This window comes from Neodiprion lecontei, chromosome 4 (assembly GCF_021901455.1).
Source record: "Neodiprion lecontei isolate iyNeoLeco1 chromosome 4, iyNeoLeco1.1, whole genome shotgun sequence".
Classification (NCBI taxonomy): Eukaryota; Metazoa; Arthropoda; class Insecta; order Hymenoptera; family Diprionidae; genus Neodiprion; species Neodiprion lecontei.
The window spans coordinates 2,651,469-2,670,816 of NC_060263.1; the positions used below are offsets into that span (position 1 = coordinate 2,651,469).

The 19,348-nt window shown below is 36.8% G+C and overlaps 5 protein-coding genes across 10 annotated transcripts; 2 read left to right on the forward strand and 3 right to left on the reverse strand.

Annotated features, from left to right (window-relative positions):
* Positions 1–6: 6 nt before the first annotated feature.
* LOC107225598 lies at positions 7–3,937 on the forward strand. Of its 2 annotated transcripts, XM_015666117.2 has the most exons (7): positions 7–261; positions 346–570; positions 747–1,247; positions 1,348–1,542; positions 1,643–1,837; positions 1,938–2,162; positions 2,320–3,936. In XM_015666117.2, the coding sequence occupies exons 1-7, from the start codon at positions 147–149 to the stop codon at positions 3,744–3,746; spliced, it is 2,883 nt and encodes a 960-aa protein (XP_015521603.1). In that variant the 5' UTR covers positions 7–146; the 3' UTR covers positions 3,747–3,936. The 2 variants fall into 2 exon arrangements, with proteins under 2 accessions (XP_015521603.1, XP_015521604.1); XM_015666118.2 differs by lacking the exon at positions 1,643–1,837 and having other exon boundaries at positions 2,320–3,937.
* On the reverse strand, positions 3,661–6,451 carry LOC107225585 (meiosis-specific with OB domain-containing protein). The gene is made up of 8 exons (XM_015666097.2): positions 6,096–6,451; positions 5,816–5,947; positions 5,461–5,729; positions 5,094–5,316; positions 4,885–4,998; positions 4,635–4,788; positions 4,350–4,557; positions 3,661–4,284 (listed from the first exon to the last, which is right to left on the reverse strand). The coding sequence occupies exons 1-8, from the start codon at positions 6,214–6,216 to the stop codon at positions 4,096–4,098; spliced, it is 1,410 nt and encodes a 469-aa protein (XP_015521583.1). The 5' UTR covers positions 6,217–6,451; the 3' UTR covers positions 3,661–4,095.
* A 66-nt stretch (positions 6,452–6,517) lies between these two features.
* Positions 6,518–10,492, reverse strand: LOC107225592. The gene is made up of 11 exons (XM_015666108.2): positions 10,290–10,492; positions 9,921–10,061; positions 9,472–9,768; positions 8,624–9,400; positions 8,293–8,521; positions 7,953–8,173; positions 7,604–7,867; positions 7,379–7,500; positions 7,148–7,295; positions 6,886–7,067; positions 6,518–6,778 (listed from the first exon to the last, which is right to left on the reverse strand). The coding sequence occupies exons 2-11, from the start codon at positions 10,026–10,028 to the stop codon at positions 6,673–6,675; spliced, it is 2,454 nt and encodes an 817-aa protein (XP_015521594.1). The 5' UTR covers positions 10,029–10,061; positions 10,290–10,492; the 3' UTR covers positions 6,518–6,672.
* On the forward strand, positions 9,547–14,123 carry LOC107225593. Of its 2 annotated transcripts, none has more exons than XM_046738504.1 (7): positions 9,547–9,634; positions 11,173–11,422; positions 11,554–11,746; positions 11,836–11,933; positions 12,038–12,174; positions 12,268–12,630; positions 12,718–14,123. In XM_046738504.1, exons 2-7 carry the CDS (start codon positions 11,375–11,377, stop codon positions 13,040–13,042), a joined length of 1,164 nt encoding a protein of 387 aa, XP_046594460.1. In that variant the 5' UTR covers positions 9,547–9,634; positions 11,173–11,374; the 3' UTR covers positions 13,043–14,123. The 2 variants fall into 2 exon arrangements, with proteins under 2 accessions (XP_046594460.1, XP_015521595.1); XM_015666109.2 differs by lacking the exon at positions 9,547–9,634 and adding an exon at positions 10,563–10,820.
* On the reverse strand, positions 13,727–19,199 carry LOC107225583 (U11/U12 small nuclear ribonucleoprotein 48 kDa protein). Of its 4 annotated transcripts, XR_006904096.1 has the most exons (7): positions 19,010–19,199; positions 18,750–18,879; positions 18,502–18,670; positions 18,360–18,422; positions 17,841–17,991; positions 16,130–17,764; positions 13,727–16,040 (listed from the first exon to the last, which is right to left on the reverse strand). XR_006904096.1 is itself a non-coding variant. In XM_046738502.1 (6 exons), exons 2-6 carry the CDS (start codon positions 18,876–18,878, stop codon positions 17,047–17,049), a joined length of 1,227 nt encoding a protein of 408 aa, XP_046594458.1. In that variant the 5' UTR covers position 18,879; positions 19,010–19,199; the 3' UTR covers positions 13,727–17,046. The 4 variants fall into 4 exon arrangements, 3 of the variants coding, with proteins under 3 accessions (XP_046594458.1, XP_046594456.1, XP_046594457.1); XM_046738502.1 differs by having other exon boundaries at positions 13,727–17,764; positions 17,841–17,988; XM_046738500.1 differs by having other exon boundaries at positions 13,727–17,764.
* Between the last annotated feature and the right edge of the window lie 149 nt (positions 19,200–19,348).

Consider the following 19,348-nt stretch of genomic DNA (forward strand, 5'->3'; position numbering starts at 1 on the left):
ACCCAGATTTTTTCCATGTGCGCAAGTGCTCGCAAATCACTCAGCTGAAGGAAAACAATGTTTGAAATTACGTAAAAACGTTGTATTCGATCAAAAGCTTATCTTACCGTGAAAACTTGACGAAAACGTTAGATAAAAACTTGGAGATGTCTAAGCGATATTCGGACCGTCGAAGTTCACGACGACGTACCAGGCAAAGCTTTCAGAGTGAAATTTCTGGCGTACTCGATTCCGATTCAAACGTCGACATTGACGATGAAGGTGAGTTGATTTGACAGTCACTTTATACTAAACAACTATCATCCCTCGGTGACTTCACATCAGAACGAAACTTTGTATCTTAAGGTAATCCATTGTGGTTTCGAGAATTGGAAAATAATTCCGTAAGCATACGTCCATCAAAGCGCTTCAGTGCAATTCAAAATGAGGTAACGACACTTGATTCAAATTCTGAGCCCGATTTAACACCGCTGCGAAAGTCCTGGTGGAAGGATCTCGATAACACACCAGATATTCTACCCCATAAGCGCGTTCAATCTACCGCTGCCAGGAATAAAAGCCATGTGTCGAGTAAGCCCAAGTTTATAAATACTTCTACAGCCTTGCTTGTAACTAAATGCAGTTGATTTCACTACAAGGCACTCCATGGTTACCATTCCTTAGAGTTGACTGCACATGCAATACTTGAAGAACTGTTATAATAAAGCAAACTTGTTTGAGTGTCATAATTAAATTATCAATTCCAGAAAACCATGTGCCAGATTCAGACATCTCGAATGTTTCATCCATAGACGAAAGTCTGATTAAGCAGAAGTCTAGACTGCGTCATAATAAGCGAGAGAGCTTACAGAAGAATGTTTTTTCTGATGTACTAGAATCATCAAAAGTATCAATTAGTTCTGAAAAGGGTGATCGGTCCACTCAGGACAGAGATAAGCAAGACACAAGTGTCTCCCCATCGACTTCTGATACTAGTAAAAGTATAGAAAAGGTCCGGAAGCTGCCGTTCAAAAAAAGAAGACAAGTTACGCCAATAGGAGTGTCTGAGAACCTTAATGAAAATCCTGAAAACAATTTGCCCAATGTTTTTGAAAATGTATTAGAAGAATCGCATTCGATTAGTAGCTCACCTCATGAAAATATAGTGGCCCATCACAGTAATCTGTCTATTAACAGTGCAGAAACATTGAAATTAAAACGTCCATCGTCACAGAACCGCAATGAGTTACAGAACAATTCATCAACAGGTAAACAGCTATTTTATGAGCAACTGGGCAGGTGAAATTTAAATTATTGATGTTGAAAATCTTCATGAATGTAATTTTTTACATTTTTATTTGGTCATAGATGTCAGCTCGCGGGTTTTGGAATCTCCACAAGTAAAATCACCCCGTAAGAAGCGAACCATCTTTACAGCAACTAGGAAGAGAAAAATACCGAATTTTTCTGAATTATTGACTGATGAAAGTGAAGACGAACAGCTAGGTGATCAGTCTTCAAATGAAGATGTGGTGAAGTCAAATCAGAAGGAAACAATTACAGGTATAGAGCTATTTTTTGAGCAGTTGGGCAGGTGAAATTTAAATTATTTGTATTGAAAATGTTCGTAAATATGATATTCTACATTCTCATTTGGTTGTAGATATCAGTTCGCGAGTTTCAGAATCTCCAAAAGTAAAATCACCCCGTAAGAAGCGTACCACCTTTACAGCAACTAGGAAGAGAAAAACACCAAATTTTTCTGAACTATTAAATGATAAAAGTGAAGACGAACAACTGGGTGATCAGTCTTCGAATGAAGGGGTGGTGAAGTCAATTCAGAAGGAAACAATTACAGGTATAGAGCTATTTTTTGAGCAGTTGGGCAGGTGAAATCTAAATTATTGGTATTGAAAATGTTCGTAAATGTAATTTTCTACATTCTCATTTGATTGTAGATATCAGTTCGCGGACTTCGAAATCTCCACAAGCAAAATCACCCCGTAAGAAGCATACCATCTTTACAGCAACTAGGAAGAGAAAAACACTGAATTTTTCTGAATTATTAAACGATGAAAGTGAAGACGAACAGCTGAGTGATCGGTCTTCAAATAAAGGGGTAGTGAAGTCAAATCAAAATGAAGTAATTACTGAATCTGGCACTCAGCCATCTCAAATCATAGGTAAACTTTAAATCTTTTTATTAAATCAAAGTCTGATACTACAGTTTCATGGGTTGTGGGAATCAATATGAAAGGCATTTTATACAAAGTTCGAGTAATCTAACTAATCTAATAATCTTCACATCTATCGACGTTGGACAATTAATTTTTTCGACAGGTTCACAAAGCAACATTCTGGCACCACAAAGGGATTTACATTCAGAAGACAGTATCGAGAAATCACGGGGGACTTTTCTTCGTAAAAAGCGAAAAAGTAATCAGGAACAAATGTTTGCACAAGCCTTGGAATCTTCCAGTTCTCCTGTTTACTCTGAGACCCCTGAAGGTGAAAAAATTGATACTCGTACACGTTCGAGGTACGAATCAGAAAAGTCTGATTTTGAGAGACAATCCATGACTAGAAACTACGATGAAGACACGCCAGTACGTCCATCACCAAGATTACCAATCCATCAATCTAGAAGCAAAAGCAACGCTGGCCCAGAAGAATTTGCTAGCCAGTCACATGCTGCAAGTAACAGGAATTCTCTATACGATCATGAAATAAGAGAGGAGCGATCCAACATTAGATTAATGATAACTTCTGATGAAGAGGAAGATCGTGAAGATATTACTAGAGATGAAGTTATCTCCGAGAGTTCTGTCAGTCTTACAAAAGTAGTCACACGTAGTTCATCAAAGCTGCCTGAGCTGCAAGAAATTTCTGGAAATGACGAATTTCAGCCTAGTGTGAACACTAGCTGGAAAGATAAACAGAACGTAGGGGAAGTTTCTAAATCATTGCCGAAAATCAATGGCGATACGACAAGAAAAAGTAAGGGACTATTCTCCAGCAACAAAAATAAAAGCAGCTCTGAAAGGAACTTTGGAGCCACTAGCGCTGCTCAAGATGTTATAGAAAAAAACACAGGCTCTGATTCTCACAATGAAAGAGAATCAACTCAGCATCTTGATTTGTCACAGAGAGCGCAACTGAGTACTCAAACAGATCCTGAAAAAGCGGCTCGCCTAAAAGGTGCACTTGAACAATTGAAGAAGAAATTTGGTTTGCCACAGAACAGTGGAATTGAATCCTACTTTATAAAGACTGCAAAGCCGAGGGCTGCTGTTACTAATTCAGAAAAATTGGCAAGCCAGAAGAATCCTATCAGAAACCAGCGTAAAACACCATTAGTGGAACCTAACAAAGCTTATATTGTGGATGGAAAAGTATATAAAAGACCAAAGCTTCCAAGACCCAAACTATGGGCTACCAACCACTTGTATAAATTTTTGTGGAAACAAATGGAACCCAAATACAAACTCAAAGCCAGGATTCGGTCTGAAAAGTTTATTACTTTATTAAGTGACGTTGTATCACTGGTAATCAGACGTAAAAAATATGAAAACTATAAGGAAAATGTACAGGATTTAATAAAAGAAATGGCTCATCTGGGAATAATAAAAACTAGAAACGATTTCTATAAATTCTGTCAAGATTTTCTTCCTTACGACTTTCGCATAAAAGTGGTCCCAATGGTACTACCAGGAAATATTAGGAATGTTCCATTTCATCCAGAAGAACTCCACACGCCAATTTTGTAACTTTAACTACAATATTACAGATCTACACCAGAGTATCCAGTAAGCTACATTTAATACATTGAAAGACTATTATGTATTATATACCATAATTGATACGGAATTTGCCTAAACCTCTACTGCTGAAACAAGTGATTACTTTCAGGTTCAAAATCAAATCAAAACGTTGAGTATATATGTATTCAATATTTCAGGAAAGTATTATTATGTATTGAAGAATATATATGTACTAAAAAAAAAAATACGAATAAATATTTTGTCATTTCTTATACGATCGGTTATTGAATCAATTATTGAAACTGTCCATTCTCAAAATTTTTTCGTTGGTTAACAAGTTTTTTGCACTCTCTGTTTAAGAATATAATCCACTGGTGCTTGCATTTTCTCCAGGTCGCATATTTTCTTCAAGCCGTTTCACTGACAGGACATTATATACAGGTGAAGGCCACGAAGCTGTCGGGCCAACAACTTGCAGTACAATGCTGCACTTTTCCAGCAGACAGTGCCACTTCAGTTCGTCCCGCTCTTTCAAAGACATTCCCTGAACCAAAATATTTTAAATTTGTATTAAATTTTACCTTTTCAATTATCGACAAGTCGTCTTACCTTGAAATCTTGAACAGTGCACTTGAGAAAATCCTCAGCAGCAACACCAATTAATCTACAACCAACGAGGTGTCCGGTATGATCGCTTACGTTCAACTTGAAGTTGAAATGGGACACATTTTCAGGCGTTCGTGTCCCATTGCCGCATGGACAATTGGGATTCAAGCAAGACTCCTTATCAGGCTGTACCCATTTCTTACATAGCGCACTAGAAACATAAACAATGAATCTTTAGTAAAAATCGTTTGGATGTTACGTGGATTACATTGAAGCAAAAGTACTTGCCACTTTGTCGACACAACAGATTTATGTTCAAAATTCATCTGGTTAATGACTACATGAATAAGAGCTGTGAACAGTACTTGTTCAACATTGGATTCGTTGTGTTCCACTTTCTCACAAATCTGTCGCACAGTCATCAAATTTGTGACACTGCTTGCTAGAATAGTTCAAAATAATCATGGAAACATTTTTATTTCCATAAAATTTCATTGTAATTGTATAAGGCTTCAACAACAATAATAAGATTGATTACGGTTAGTTTCTGAAGTTCCAGATATCAGAGGTTGTTCGGGTAAATGTCGAATCGCAGCCCTAACGATTTGAGCTTGAGAAACATTGGGATTTTCCGTAATCAAAGTTTTCCTTCCTGAGAAAAGCAAAAAAAATTATAATATTAAATGCAACTCTGATGTACAGATATTATTCACATTAGGTAATGTTTGCTCGTGGCCTTTTACGTGCCGATTGTTAAAGCCATCTTTTTCTTGAACGTGTTGAAAGTAATGAGGACATCTGCTAGGAGTAGGACAGTGTGGCGGGTTTGCCAGAATTCTGCCCTCTCTACCCAGTCAATTCCCCAAATACGTAGGTTCACTGAAGCCTCGATAGAACCATCATTTACATCAATATCACGACACACTGTATCTCTTCCATCTTTTGTTGTTAACTGGCGCATTGGAGTCATCTGAAAAAATTACTTACAGGTGTATGTGCAACTAAGTAGGTGGGCATCGCAAAATTCGAGTCAATTATTAACTTGTGCCTATCAAATATTCTTCTATGAAGCGCTACAATGGAATGTGATTTATTTTCTGCTTGGTGCACTTACCGACATGAGAACGACCATGATATCGACATGCTCATTTTTCATTTGTTCAATATTCTTCATAACAGCATCCAACGGCTGTATTTGATTAAGATTTTTTGTCGGTAGCGTGAGCAAACTAACGTACTTAGCCCGATCTGGGGAATTGTGGATGTGCATATCCGAAGTTCCTTGATTCAGGGTAATATTGAATTGAGACGAGACAGATGGAACAAACATTTCTCCCCTGTCGTTGCCCTGACGCAGACTGATTTTTGGATTAACCAATTCAACTGTAACGTTTGAAGAAATAAAACTTTTTGAAAAAAAATCTTGTCGAGATACTGTCTAATCATTTCTTCGAACAATATGTACAAACCAACTTGTCCTATACGAAAATTTGCGTACAATCCTTCGATGTACTCTTTGCTTCCCCATACTGTCACATTGGCAAAATCTATGACGGAATCTCTCAGTGTGAAGTTCCACACGCCTCTTTCCCCTGTACTGACTGTAATAAAAACGTCAAGGCTGATCAATTATTTTATGATGTGGTAAAATATTGAAACACCTTATGGAAAACATATGGAACAAAATTAAACTCCGCGAATAACTGAATCAAATATTTGTGATGATAATGATAATAAAAGCTTACTTACAGCTCGTATTTTTCGCTTGGAATATCTTTACTTCCTGCTTACTGATTATTATACCAATGATTAAGGAATTTTTTATTTCTGGTTGCAAGGAGCTTAATGTTAATCTATGTACTCCAGCCATTATTACTCAAGGACTTTTTCAATTGCTCTATCTAAAGTTTTTAATCAAGAATCTGAAATATTCTTTATTCCTGAGGGTTCTATTCACTTTCGAATAATAATCGGCGTTCGAACAGCGAAATATTATTCGAACTTCAAGAAAAACATTTGAATACGCTCAACGTGCGGACATCGATTGATCGAATTACGAGTTTCAAATGTTTCAAAAATCGTAAACTGCCGTTTCTTTGTTTTTCTAACAATGACCCGCGAAATTTCAATTTTTGGCAAGAGGTCTTAACAGTTACATTTTATTTCACGCATTAAATGGAAAACATAATAGTTTATTTACAAAAAAGTAAAATGATGGTACAAAAGTTAGTAATTTTTTAACAATTCCTCAGAATTCGCATTGTTCTTTTTCTACATCGCTTCCACTCTCCAGTTATCTTTCCACGTGCACAGAATTGCTTAGCTGCTAGAACTCCTGAAATTCTAAATCAAACATTTTCTTTATAATATTATCCATTTGAAGTTCCTTAGATATTTCAGCTATCAATTCATCCACAAGCTTGTCAGCGATCCTGGATCAAAGAGAAAACAAAGAGGGAATTAAATTGAAATTCGACTGATTTGGATCTTTGAACGAACTTAATCTATAACGTAAAATATGTCATTCAGTCGTATTTACCATGCAACAACATCCCACGGTTTGTTGTTCGTATTGCTCAAATACATAGGACTAGCCTGAATAAAGGATTTGTATCTGTGATGGTATTCAGAAATTATAAAATCCAATGATACAGGTGCTATTAGTTGCACTGGGCTTTTCTTTATGTCGTGAGTAGAAGTAACTATTCTGAGCGTGGTTTCCTGTAAATTGGAATAAATGTGCAACTTATCAATAATACTTTTAAATTAGTTTCTATATTGAATAAATTAATGGTCGTCACTTCTTCAGGAACTTCTGATGTCTCGTCCAAGCATTCCAAATTTATTTCACAAGGGTAATCACTGCATTTCGATTCCTTATCCTTTTCCTCGTCATACGGCACACATATTAACTGCATATTCTTCGAACCACTTCTGATTTCTTTGGATCTATTCAAAAATATGTTCTAAACTCGTTACATGCAATTCATGAGACAAGGAATTTTATTTGATAAAGTAAGAATAAAAAATACCGATTGCAACTGAGCGATGTTGGTTTTGTCGCTTCACTTTGTGGGGATTGATATTTTTGTAAGAATTCCAAAAGCGTTTCCATTGAAGTTGATGATACCGGCCTTATTTCAAAGTCGTTTTGCTGCAAAAATAAAAAGTTTATGACGAAAACTTTCCTTTTTTTATCAAGTTAAATTTACGGAAAAATCCTAGTAAAATATAATTTAACCATCCAAAGATTTCACCTTGCTTGTAATCACAGACATGAGATCAGCGATAACAGGTACCAGCGATGATAAGTGTTCGTCTGTGATCATGGTAACTCTTTTGGTCAACTCTTGATCGTCCATAAGTGTTTTGCTGTTTTTTACCTTCTGCAATTCTTTACTAGTTGTCCTATGTGATGGAATTTTGGGTCTCGTAGAGAACTGTCGAGGCATTTCAGGTTTTTCAGTCACCAAGTTCGTACACAAATATCTGTTCATCGGCACTACATCAATACTGCTACTCTGGATAATGAAATAAACATTATGGAAGGTACTGATCCATCACCTGTAATAGGAGAATCTAATTTGTTGAGCGATTTTTGCTTACAACATCAGAGTCTGCCGGTGGTAACATGTCCATCATTGTTCTGATATTATCCTCCTTCTGAGGACGTCTTACTTTTTGAGGATGAATTCTAGTTATTTCTTTGGGCAACGATTTAACAGTTGCAGGACTCGGATTTGGTTGCTTAGGAGTTGCTAAACGATTGTACTGCATAAACTTTGAACTTGTATTGGAGTATTTTTTTTCCTTCAAAAAGCACGTGCCTGTAAAAATTTGGGGGAAGGAGATAAGACGTTGGATAAATCACTTAGACTTTACCGTAAATATCACTCCATTCATTTGTAGTCTGATTTAATCTTCATTGTAATTATGTTTAACTTACTTGATCTTCGGGTGGTGTGTGTCTTTGGAACATTTGCTTCCGTGCTATACATGCTGAGCCGACTAGATAATCGTTTTTGTTTACACCTTCGTCTGGATCGTGAAGATGTTTGTGCAGCAGCTGTTGTAGATGGGGTTGTATGACTCATTAATTGTGAATCGTCTGATCCAAGGCCTTTCAATTGCAGCTTTGAGAGAATGACGCCACACTTTTTATGAGTCTCATTGATCTAAATTTATTCAGTCAACACAAGAGATCATTATTACCGAAAACATCTGCAAGGCTTTCATGCATAATTTGGCAAATACTAAAAACGAATGTGACAACTCACAAGCGGCTGCATATCTGCATCTCCAGATCCATAATGCTCCGAGGTAATGTTAACCTTGTTGCAGATATCTTTCAGGTCCATTACCACCTGCAGGATTTCTTTCAGCTTGCCGGGGTGTCCCTTAACAATGGAAGTCGGTATATGCTTGCAATAAGCACTCAAACCTTGAAGTAATATCTGATGCGCAGTGATCAACTTCTGACTAATGGCTTGAAGATGAAAGGCAACGCTCCTTTGACAGGGTCTTGGTCGCGCATTAGGGGACATAGCGCGAATGTGTTGCTGCATGTCTGTTATTTGTCTTCCCAAGTCGTACAAATAATATCTGGAAAATCTAACGGAAAATTCAGCAACACGCTGGAGTCTCCGAGAAAGATCTCTGTCGCCATCTGGAAGCGGAATTCTGTCCAATTGGAATGAAATCTCATCTAACACCGAGGAAATCTTTTTTTGAATAGCAAGAACTCTTTGGACTACTATTGGATCCCGTCTCGCATAAAAATCTTCTGCCTTATCACTGACTCTATCTGGGCTCTGCTCTGGGCTGGAATTATACTCCGAATCATCCATTACATGGAGCAATTTCCTTGATTGATTTTTTCTCAGTACCATATGATCTGAGGATGACTTCCTGGTGTTGTTTTCATGCTTGGGCTTCGGCTTGTCCAATTTGCTGCGCGTGTTATGCAGATTATGCTCTTCTGGAATAGTAAGTAAGACATTCGAACTTCCTGTACCAGTTTCCTTTGTCGTTGGTGCTTTCACCAATGCCTGTACCTGAAACGTTATTTTATCACTAAGATTGAATTGTGCATTGGATTTCTCGATGAAGACCTATTGATACCTACCACAGTGTGAGTCTGTGGCTTCTTTACAGTGTCGACGCTTTTGAAAATTTGATTTATTTCAGGCATAGCATCTTCTTCGAGCCTCTTCAGCTCCCTATCAACATTGCCAACATTCTCGCGCAGAAATTCTTTGATGTTCCTCATCGCCAGAGGATCTAAGTTGGTCAGTATGTTCTCTGATTCCTCTAGCGATTGCTGTTCTTTCACAAATGAGTTCCATTTCCGTTCATCGTTCATTTTAATTTTCTGTCTCCTTACATTTTTCACAACATTTTTGAACTGACTCGCAGGAACATACTGTGTGGGGTGGAAACAGAGCATTAGTTACTTATTTCCCTTATCAATGGTCAGTTGATGAGGCGTTCCAAGTCCGAGGCACGTGAAAGAATTGCCAAGTCGTAAAAAATTAAAACAAATATCGTTCTAGAGTGAATTGCAATTAAGTCTACCTTGAAGTCAAATTCATCTTCGTCATCATCTTCGGATAAGAAAAAATTCTCCCTCTCCTTGTTGCTGAGATAATTGAACTGCTCCATAGATTTTAGTAGGAATGACATACTTATAAATCGTTACACCTCGCGCGTAGAAACCTTCAGGGGGTAATTAAATGACATCAGGTCTCTGTTCGTAAATGGTGAATATCAAATTGTCTAAACCGAAAGAAAAAATATATTTTCGTCGATTAACGTGCGGTAAAAATACGCTGCTTCGAGTGACAGGTGTGTGTTGGAAAATAAAATAAAAATTCTCTTGTTTACGTAAACCCGCGAACGTAAAAGACTCTACACAGATCGTGAAACTAGACTAAAACTTTTTACCATCTAACTACGTCACCCCATGAATCAACTACCACCCCGTTCGATAGCCAATCAACGTTCTTGTTTTCCGATCGACTGAACGGGAATCCCCGATAAACGATTGTTCACCCGATCTTTAGCAGTTTTATTTAAAAAAATATAACATATGCTTTGAAATAAAAGTGATCATCTTCGTGCAGACTATATGGTAGACATTTTTTTTTTTTTTTAATTTATTTCTAATCACTTTAGTCTACGTTAGAAATTAGGGGCGATAGATCGGGAGTTGGCAAACAGTAGTGCCCAGTCGTCCCCTTGTGTCGACGAGAACTGAGTTTGCCCGGATCAATACTTTCGGCATTTTCAATCCTCGTTTATTCAAGGCGCGAGGATTCCAGCATTGTGCTAGTCTGTCACAGAACCCGGTGTTTTATTCGTTACAGATCGTATCGCGTATCACAGAAAACGTACGTCGTGCCAAAAAGTAAAAAGTATAAATAAAAGAGGCAAAGAAAACGAGCAGTGCAACAGACTATTTTCCAACATAACTAGGTACAGGCGAATTCAGTAGACTTGACAATTCTTTTGAGAGACGTTTTGTTGTTGGATAATTTTCTTTGTTTGCATTTTTTTTTTTTTTTTTATACTTTTGTCAAGATTTCATTTACATACATGTATGTATTTATGTATTTACTTACCTGTTCTGCTCACAGGTATCAAAATTTTTGCCGTATCGTCACAAAGATGTCAAAACGTATTTATAATTTTGTAATTCGACTTGACATAATTATTTTTGCACATTCTTTGTCACAGCACCAATCTCTTCAGGATATCTTAATTACTTTAATATTTTTGCATGACAAACTCATTATAAGATAGAGACTTTAACAGCTATTACTTACAGGTTGAAAATAATAAAGACTTTCTCAACGCGTGAATGCAGCAACGATAACATATGAATCAATCAAGGCCTTGTTAGATTCAAATTCTCTATACTCCTCGACATGATTTCGTTGGATTCAAAATTGGATGTGGTCGCGTTGCAGATTTAAAAAGTTTGCTAACCCTCTGACAAATTCATTTAAAAGAAAACAATAATCATAGCGATGACGTCTAAGGTTCTCGTTAAACTGCCGACAGTACCTTTTGCACAAGTAAGTCTCCTATTCGTTTATTTCACTGCATCTTTTGTCTCTCCGGTAATTTTATTTGCATCTAGAGAATGTAGAAAAATTCTGAGTGCTAATACTACTAATACTTCATACTTTTAAAACTTTTGATACAGACAAAGAAGCCTCATGCTGAACTCGTTGCAGTGGCCAACAGAAATGAGTTGGCTGTACATCACAAGCAAACAAATGAGAGCGGAGATAGAGCAGCTCAGCTTGAGCAAAACATGAAATTTCTGCAGGAGCAACATCAAGCAATACTAGTTGCCTTGCAAAAGGAAGTAGAAACACTGCGTCAAAGAAACAGAGGTTTGTTGGCGACAAGAGGCCCTTTTTCGTCCATCACTCATTGGATCTCATAAGATATTTCTTTCATCCCAGTTTCTCCATTTCACCAGATTTGCAGTTTCAACTTGTATTTTCAAATGGTCCAGTGAACACTGTCAGCAACCCTTCATCTCCGGAAGATACTGTAGCAGGATTTGCCAAGTCCAAGGTCTGTAAAAATATTAGTAACGTTTAGTATTTGCAAAAGACATTTTGACATGTTAGGTAAAAGTAAAATCAAATATAAATGTGACAAATCGTTAAAACTTTCAGGGCAGCCCAGGTTCCGTAAATGTTTCTTCTCTTCAAGTTGAACTTTTGGAACGTGATCTTCAAGACCTGAAAGTCTCTCTTCAAGAAGCAAAATCGCAAAATCAATACTTGATTGGAATTGTTGACCAGGAGAAAAAGTAAATGACATTAGTTTGCTTCTGAAAACCAAGCTAAAAATTACACTGTGATTCAGTGAGAAAGAAGTTTATATAAGCTTCGTATTATTTCAGGAAATTAGATTCGCTACAGCGTTTGGCAGAGAAGCCAGCTGCTGCAGAAGTTGGTGTTCAAGTAGGGAGTGGCGTGCAAGCTTTTCAAGCAGACCTTGCCGCGCGCTTAGAAGATGCAGAAGCAATGGTGCTTTGCTTACGTCGGGAAAACGAAGATCAGCGAAGAGAAATAGCTGCCATGAAGGCAACAGCAAATAAAAGTAATGGAAACACAAGTGGACGTAATCATGGGAGTAACGGACATCGAAGTCGAGGACAAGGCGGGGGTGGCAGTGGAGGGGGAGGACAGGACCAAAATTCTCACAGATTTCCACCATTGCACAATCAAAGTTACTGGTATCACAGCTCTAGAGGAAATAACAGGTGTTTACTGTTTGAAATTCTATAATACTAGTTCAAGGGGAAAGTCATAAGCGTCTTACTATCGATAAGTTACTTTTTTTCATTCAGCTTTGACCACAATTCTGAGTACAGAGGTCGCGGTCGCCACGACAAACAAGGACAGGATTCTGCAAATGGAGGAGGTACGGTCTTACCACAGCTCCGCAGCAGCACAAACAAAGCTGAAAGCTTCAGTTATCCGTCGTTTCAACATAGACCACGAGGCTACCATAACAGTGGCAGCTATTATTGTGAGGGAAATCGCAAGTATCGAGGCCAACGTTCACAGAGAGATTTTAAGGACAGGGATTCCAGAGAGCCTAGGGAACAGCAAAAAGATTATAAGGATACTTCTCGAGGGTCGAAAGATGCCAAGAGCTCAAAAGAATCGTAAAAAGAATTGAATTATCTTGACATCATATTGACAAAAGACTTTTGGATATTTATACATCTTGATCTATCCATCTAAAAGACGTAAATGCGCCTGGAATTCACTTACAGTCTTTATAACCGTTATTGAACCATCAAATGTTTCACTTAATTAGTGAATTAGCCACTTGCTGGTGTTGTCTGAGCTTAGTACCGTGTTGCACGTGTATTGCAAAGTTGTTGTTTTAGCTGTGCCATTATTATTATTATTATTTATTATTATTTAACATTACACAGTCAGTGGTATACCGCAACTATAAAATGCTGTATTCTTATTAGTGATGTTCTATACCCAGCTTTTTGTGCTTAGGGAATCAATCGGATTATCTAGTAAGATATACCTATTGCTACTGCAACTCGGCTGGTTGTCGACCAACGTAGTTTATTATCGAAAGAATGTAAATTCGAAAAATTAACAACGGAGCCAGGAATCAAACCTGGCATCTAGAGATGCTTGACCGGAGCCTTACTCCACTAGACTACCTAGCCGCCCTGACTCTGTTGTCGTTAATTTGTCTCATCACCAGTGAGTTCGAATTTGTTTTCCTGTGCCCTGTGTGTAGTTTATTATCAGTAATAATACATCTATTATAATGATAAATATAAAACTTACCTAATCGTTACGATACGTAACTGAAAAATTCATTGGTTAGTTTATTACAAAATTTACTTTTATTTTATTTTATATGGAGAAGAAAAACAACAGTTTAGAAAATGATACAGAAGTTTACAGTGATATACAATACAAACTTATATCAATAAAAGTAATTCCTCTCATTCATTCGCTTCTGAACACTTGGCAACATAAGATAACTGAGAATACGTTCGAAATTATCATAGCCATGTGTTGAATTAATATCATAAATTGTTAGAGGCGATATAAGTAATCTTACTTTCAACGTTACGTACGTGAATCTAAATGTAAAGCTTGTGTATTGATACTAGTACGTGTCTATCAAATTTGCGCTAAACTATTTGTGGAAACCACGTACTTTGGTTAAAGTTAGGAATGGTAATATGTCAGCAAATAAATTAGAAAGCCGAAATAGGTGCCAAAAAAATTCATAATTGCATCGGATATTCTATTTAGTATGACATCATTGACGTAACATCACATTTTTCATAATAATCTTTCTAGATCACGAACATTTTTGCCAGTACTTTTCCAGTGATTTGATTGTCCCATTTACGATTAGCAATTCTTTTCTGACCCTGAACTAAATTCGGTTCATATTCCGTACTTTTTGACATAATCCTATCAAAGGTTCCACCAAATGTTCGACAACTTGTTTTCAGTTTGATGATAAACAAAATTTTACTCTGTACAGCAATTTCAAATACAAACATGATGCATTATAACTTAGATTGTTATGGATATATTGCCTAATTATATCAATGCTCATCACTAATCGTAGAGATAAAACTCATATTATTAATATTTCTATTCGTAAATATATAAATATTATTTTTCAATACTAGTTTCAATTCGAAACATATAATACATGTAACGTTTGAAATTTTAATATTTTATATTATCTATCTGTGTCTCACACAGGTTTTAAGTACGTTATAATTAAATAAATAATTATTATATTATTCAGGATTTTTAGTTATGTGAATGTTGAAAGTACCTTTGCCTGAATGAGTGACTAATCATTCATTACTTCATTATGAATATTCCAACAGAACTCGTTGTATAGGGCATAAAACAAGTTATAGAGATGTAAGATTAAATACATAGGTCGTTTTTGAAAGAGTGTAAAATGCACAGTTCTATCATAAACTGGAAACAATATCGCCAATCAGCAACTACACAAATGATTTGCGCACAAGTTTTGAGTTTTGAGTTTTGAGGAACTGCAAGAAATGGGAAGACTCTTTGCCATACAATTTTGGCTCAAACGTTACATTACCGACAAGTATAATTTTCACAGCCAGTTTTTACTAATTATTTTAAATTTTACTGGCAACCTCCCATACACAAGGCTGCTAATAAGTGTTCACGGAAGCCAAGTTACAGCTATTATAATCAAAAGCAAGAGAACTTAAAATAAGTGCATATACAAAACCAGGTAGATGTTTGTTACACTTACATTGAAAAAATAAATATATTATATTCAACTTCTTTTCACATAACGATTAACAATTACCCTTGAAAATTAAACAAAATAATTTCCACAAAAAAAAAGATACACAAAATAAACCAGATTTTTAGTTGATCATGAATTTTGATATGAATATAATTTTTTTTTTAATATTTGTAATAACAACCCATTTATTTTAAGTCAGAATAGATTTGTGATTAGCTCTGATTCAATCAAGTTTAGAGTAGAGTTTTTTTAAGAAATTTTCATATCGCCCATCTGTTATCTTGATATTTGATATGACTTGAATTGTTGATTTCTGAGGATGGGATATAATTGCCTCTGATGAACTGGAACTGCTATCATTTTTCAAGCTTTCGCCTTTGTGATTTTGATCAGCTGTACGATGCCGTTGGTCCATTTTGCTGGTCTTTTGAAGTGGTGATCCCAACAATAAATTATCACAAGATGTATGTGTACTAGATTGAATTGGAAGCTTACGCTTATCACTCCGCTTCCTAGCCCCAACTGGTATCATTGAAACTGATCCACAGCTTTCCTTCTTCGAATCATACGACTCCTCTTTTTTTCTGTTCCCACGCACCACACGTTTTTTTTTCTCAGGAAACGGAGCTATAAGCATTTTGCAGCGATTCCAATGTGAATCCTTTGAACCAGATCCAGAGCTACCACGTCTCGTTTCATAAATAGGTGAAGTTTTTGGCTGTGCACAAACTACAGGTGGGATTTGACTCGGTGAACTGTATTTGGATGGGACAGGGTTTGCCCACTTGGGGGAAAATGAGATTTTAGATGGGCTCAACCGCTCTTTTCTTCCAGGTCCAGAATAGCTTCTGTACTGCCTAGGATCTTGAAATTCTGAGAACAACAAGACGTTAGGTGCTGGGACGCAAGACATTTTAACAAATGTATTCTATGAATTGCAAAACTGCAGAACTAATACCTACGCCTCTGAAACTTAGGAGAATTCCAATATTGTAAATGCAGTGGTGATTCATTGGACTGATAGTTTAACGATTCGCCATAGTGTTTGCGAATATCTTGCATTGGAGAGTAAAATAATTCCCCAGGCTGAGGAGATGCAATAACGACTTGTGGGATTGTGACATCCGTATCAGACTGTGTGCTTTCGTAAAAATTTTCTGTCTTCTTATGAAGTAGGCTGGTGACCTGCCGTTCGTTATTCGAAGAATTTATTTCGCATTCATAGAAAGTTTCATATTCAGAATCAGAGCTCGAGTTAATCTTGTTGATTTTAGCGTACAAATTGGTGTTTTGAATCAGTCTTCTTCTGCGCGTTTGTTTTGATTTTCGCTCGCCATCGTCCGAGTCGCTATAAATCGCATCACGCAAGGTTGATGTATCTCCCGATCGTATTTCGGATAGTGGAAAATATAGTTCTAAATTTTTTTGATACAAGACAGGAGTGCTGTGTTTTTTACCACTTTTATTTAACGTTGAATCCATTCTTTAGCACAAACACGTCAACACAACGTTCGAAGTTTTGAACTCAAGAGTCCTCAACCTCGACAATAAACGCGACCCGTGATTCTAGGATCTACCTGAAGTTTGCATCAGATGCTGTTGGTTGCAGTCATTACCATTGCAGTACGTCGGGTTGCCTAGAATAAGGCTGATAAAATGAGATTACATCGATCAAAAACTGTTGACAAAGTACGGATGATACTGTTATCATACAGGTGAAACTTGAATTCGGATCTGACTTAAAACAATTTTATTGCCATATTTTTATCCCTCGTTCTTTAGTTATTGATTCGACTTTGTTTCTTAACTAAATGTACAGTCGTAATAATGATCAAATGTCGAATCTAATTCAATGCTCGTAAATGATGAAGAGATATAATCAAGGGTTTTTCTTCGAATTTTTAGACGTATCACGTACACGCTGATGCTTGTAGAAATAACCACCATCATATTTTTCATGTCGCCGTGATTTCTCAACATATTTTTCACTCCTTTCCCGCGACCGACCTCGTTTTTTTCGTTCCTTCGTTTTATCCTCCTCTGTTTGATAATTATTTTCTCCCTTGTTCCACGATTTTTCTTCCCTTCTTCGGTATCTACGACTCACATCCTGGTGCCGACTCCTTTCCTTTGAACGACCTCTCGTGTGTCTGGAGTGGTGCTGTTGTCTTTCACTACCTCGGGACAGAGACCTGTTTCTTCTCTTGACACAATCGAGGTCATTATTCTGTGTGGGGGATTTTTTGCCCGGCGAAAACGCATAAAAGTTCTTCTTTTTGTCACTTTTAGTGGAGCTTTTTCTCGGCCACTCGGAGGAATATTTATTTCCTAGATTTTTCTTATCAAAATCGGTGTGAAAATCTGACGAACTTGCTTCCAATTTAACAGAAGACTTGGGCTCTATTTTTATTAAGGAATTAGTGATGTACTCTTCATACATTTCCATCTGTTGATTGATCACTTCTCGTAATATTTCAACTTGAGATTTTTTGTTTGTATGAACACCTCGATGCTTGGCTCTTCTTCGTTTCAAATTACGTTCCTGTGCTAGTAACTCAAGGAGGGAAGTTTTTGGAGAATCTTTGTCTTTCTTGGTTCTGAATAAAATAATGTAACGTTATCATTTATTCTTAGAAATAAACATCATGTTTGATGAAATATTATTCAACTCACACGTTATTCATATCAGCAATGTCACATCCAATGTCAGGCGTAATTGTGTTGGCTATAACGTAATCGTAAACAGCTTTTCTCTCATCGCTAGTGAAACTTGCTGTGAGTCTGTCCGATGTTCGAGGAATTAATCTGTCACCGATACCTGCTGCTGTTGCGATAGCATCAGAATATTTGATTGAGAAACATGACGTCATGTATAAAGCAAATTTTTTACAATTTTTTTTTTGCGTGACTGGTCAATGCTAAATAATTATTTACATCTTTCTCAGACAAGAAATAGCACGTTATTGTCCATTTTTCTTTATAAAAAGGATATCAAAAAGGATATATTGAGCACAATCCAAGGACAACACTGATATACTTCTGGAAAAAATTGCAATATTTAATATACCTATAAGCTGAGTTGGGGCATCATCATATTGAGTCATTGTTGTAAATTAATAGCGATAAACGGATTTGGATGATACATTATTATTATGAGAGAGAAATGGAAGATATAAAATGTATACCACTAACCTGTATGCATTGTAGGATCTTGTTCGCGAGCTTTTAGCAATACCTCATCCTGCAGATGTTCATCTACAAATAATAAATTTAGAACAACTGTTTCTTAGAAACAAAAAGGCATCTATAAGCATATCAGTTCGAGTTTTGTTACCAAATTTAATGGAAGATGAAGGATCAACAGATGGGCAAGGCTCTGAGAGGGGTAAATCATATTCCGTGTACCCTTCAGCTTTCCATTGACATTTTTCCAAATGCTTTCCAAGACTAGCTTCCTTGACTCGATGACCATTATCAAACGGGCAAGCAACAGTGGTCTGGCTCTGAATTAAGTGAATTTCCAGAAATTCAGAAACGTGTGAAGTGTCAAATATCATTTGAAAGAAACAAAAACTGAGATACCTCGTTTGAAATGCTCTCTATGGTCCAGCCTAGCGAAGATACAACACTGGTTAGTTGTTCGTAAGACAACTGAATGAAGCTATTCAAGTCTTGAAGTTGTTTTTCACGCTCTTCGTTGATTTCTGACATTCTGTGCCGCACGACAGATTCTTGAATTAATAATATTTCACGTTCGTGGTTCGCGTCAACAAAGTTACAAGTTTGAACTTATCGAGCTGGTAACATAACCTCTTACAAATACACACTGCAACTATACTTACAGTAATATCTTACTTGAGGTCTGACAATGATGAATTCTAACTGGTTGAGTGCATAGATATTGTGTTCACCATCTCAAGCAATTTCAAATTTCATAATTTAGCGAAAGAAAGTTTAACGTGAGAATACAAACGGCAGAACGTAAATAGCACGCATTGTGCAGTTGATGAATTACAAGCACGGCAAAGCACGGACAAAAAAAACAACAACAATAGAAGCGACACTGAATCGGACGTGAAGCGCGTTATTTAAAATGTCGGTAGTTGACATTAATCACGTGAAACATGCCCGTGTTGATTGTTAGAAATTTCGAGTTTGATAATACGTATTCCCGACAACGT

What these genes read in the sequence shown, in the direction of transcription:
- LOC107225598 (XM_015666117.2), top strand. Translation starts at nt 147, where the DNA reads ATGTCTAAGCGATATTCGGACCGTCGAAGTTCACGACGACGTACCAGG. An exon ending in GAATAAAAGCCATGTGTCGA is followed by an intron (nt 571 to 746) that starts GTAAGCCCAAGT and finishes TATCAATTCCAG; the next exon opens with AAAACCATGTGCCAGATTCA. An exon ending in TCAGAAGGAAACAATTACAG is followed by an intron (nt 1,543 to 1,642) that starts GTATAGAGCTAT and finishes ATTTGGTTGTAG; the next exon opens with ATATCAGTTCGCGAGTTTCA.
- LOC107225585 (XM_015666097.2), bottom strand. Translation starts at nt 6,216, where the DNA reads ATGGCTGGAGTACATAGATTAACATTAAGCTCCTTGCAACCAGAAATA. An exon ending in TCATGGTCGTTCTCATGTCG is followed by an intron (nt 5,317 to 5,460) that starts GTAAGTGCACCA and finishes TAATTTTTTCAG; the next exon opens with ATGACTCCAATGCGCCAGTT. An exon ending in AAAGATGGCTTTAACAATCG is followed by an intron (nt 4,999 to 5,093) that starts GCACGTAAAAGG and finishes TGCTTTTCTCAG; the next exon opens with GAAGGAAAACTTTGATTACG.
- LOC107225592 (XM_015666108.2), bottom strand. Translation starts at nt 10,028, where the DNA reads ATGTCATTCCTACTAAAATCTATGGAGCAGTTCAATTATCTCAGCAAC. An exon ending in ACACACCACCCGAAGATCAA is followed by an intron (nt 8,174 to 8,292) that starts GTAAGTTAAACA and finishes AAATTTTTACAG; the next exon opens with GCACGTGCTTTTTGAAGGAA. An exon ending in ACATCGCTCAGTTGCAATCG is followed by an intron (nt 7,296 to 7,378) that starts GTATTTTTTATT and finishes ATTTTTGAATAG; the next exon opens with ATCCAAAGAAATCAGAAGTG.
- LOC107225593 (XM_046738504.1), top strand. Translation starts at nt 11,375, where the DNA reads ATGACGTCTAAGGTTCTCGTTAAACTGCCGACAGTACCTTTTGCACAA. An exon ending in CGACAGTACCTTTTGCACAA is followed by an intron (nt 11,423 to 11,553) that starts GTAAGTCTCCTA and finishes CTTTTGATACAG; the next exon opens with ACAAAGAAGCCTCATGCTGA. An exon ending in CAGGATTTGCCAAGTCCAAG is followed by an intron (nt 11,934 to 12,037) that starts GTCTGTAAAAAT and finishes TAAAACTTTCAG; the next exon opens with GGCAGCCCAGGTTCCGTAAA.
- LOC107225583 (XM_046738500.1), bottom strand. Translation starts at nt 18,878, where the DNA reads ATGTCAGAAATCAACGAAGAGCGTGAAAAACAACTTCAAGACTTGAAT. An exon ending in TTCATCTTCCATTAAATTTG is followed by an intron (nt 18,423 to 18,501) that starts GTAACAAAACTC and finishes TATTATTTGTAG; the next exon opens with ATGAACATCTGCAGGATGAG. An exon ending in AGATCCTACAATGCATACAG is followed by an intron (nt 17,992 to 18,359) that starts GTTAGTGGTATA and finishes CTATCGCAACAG; the next exon opens with CAGCAGGTATCGGTGACAGA.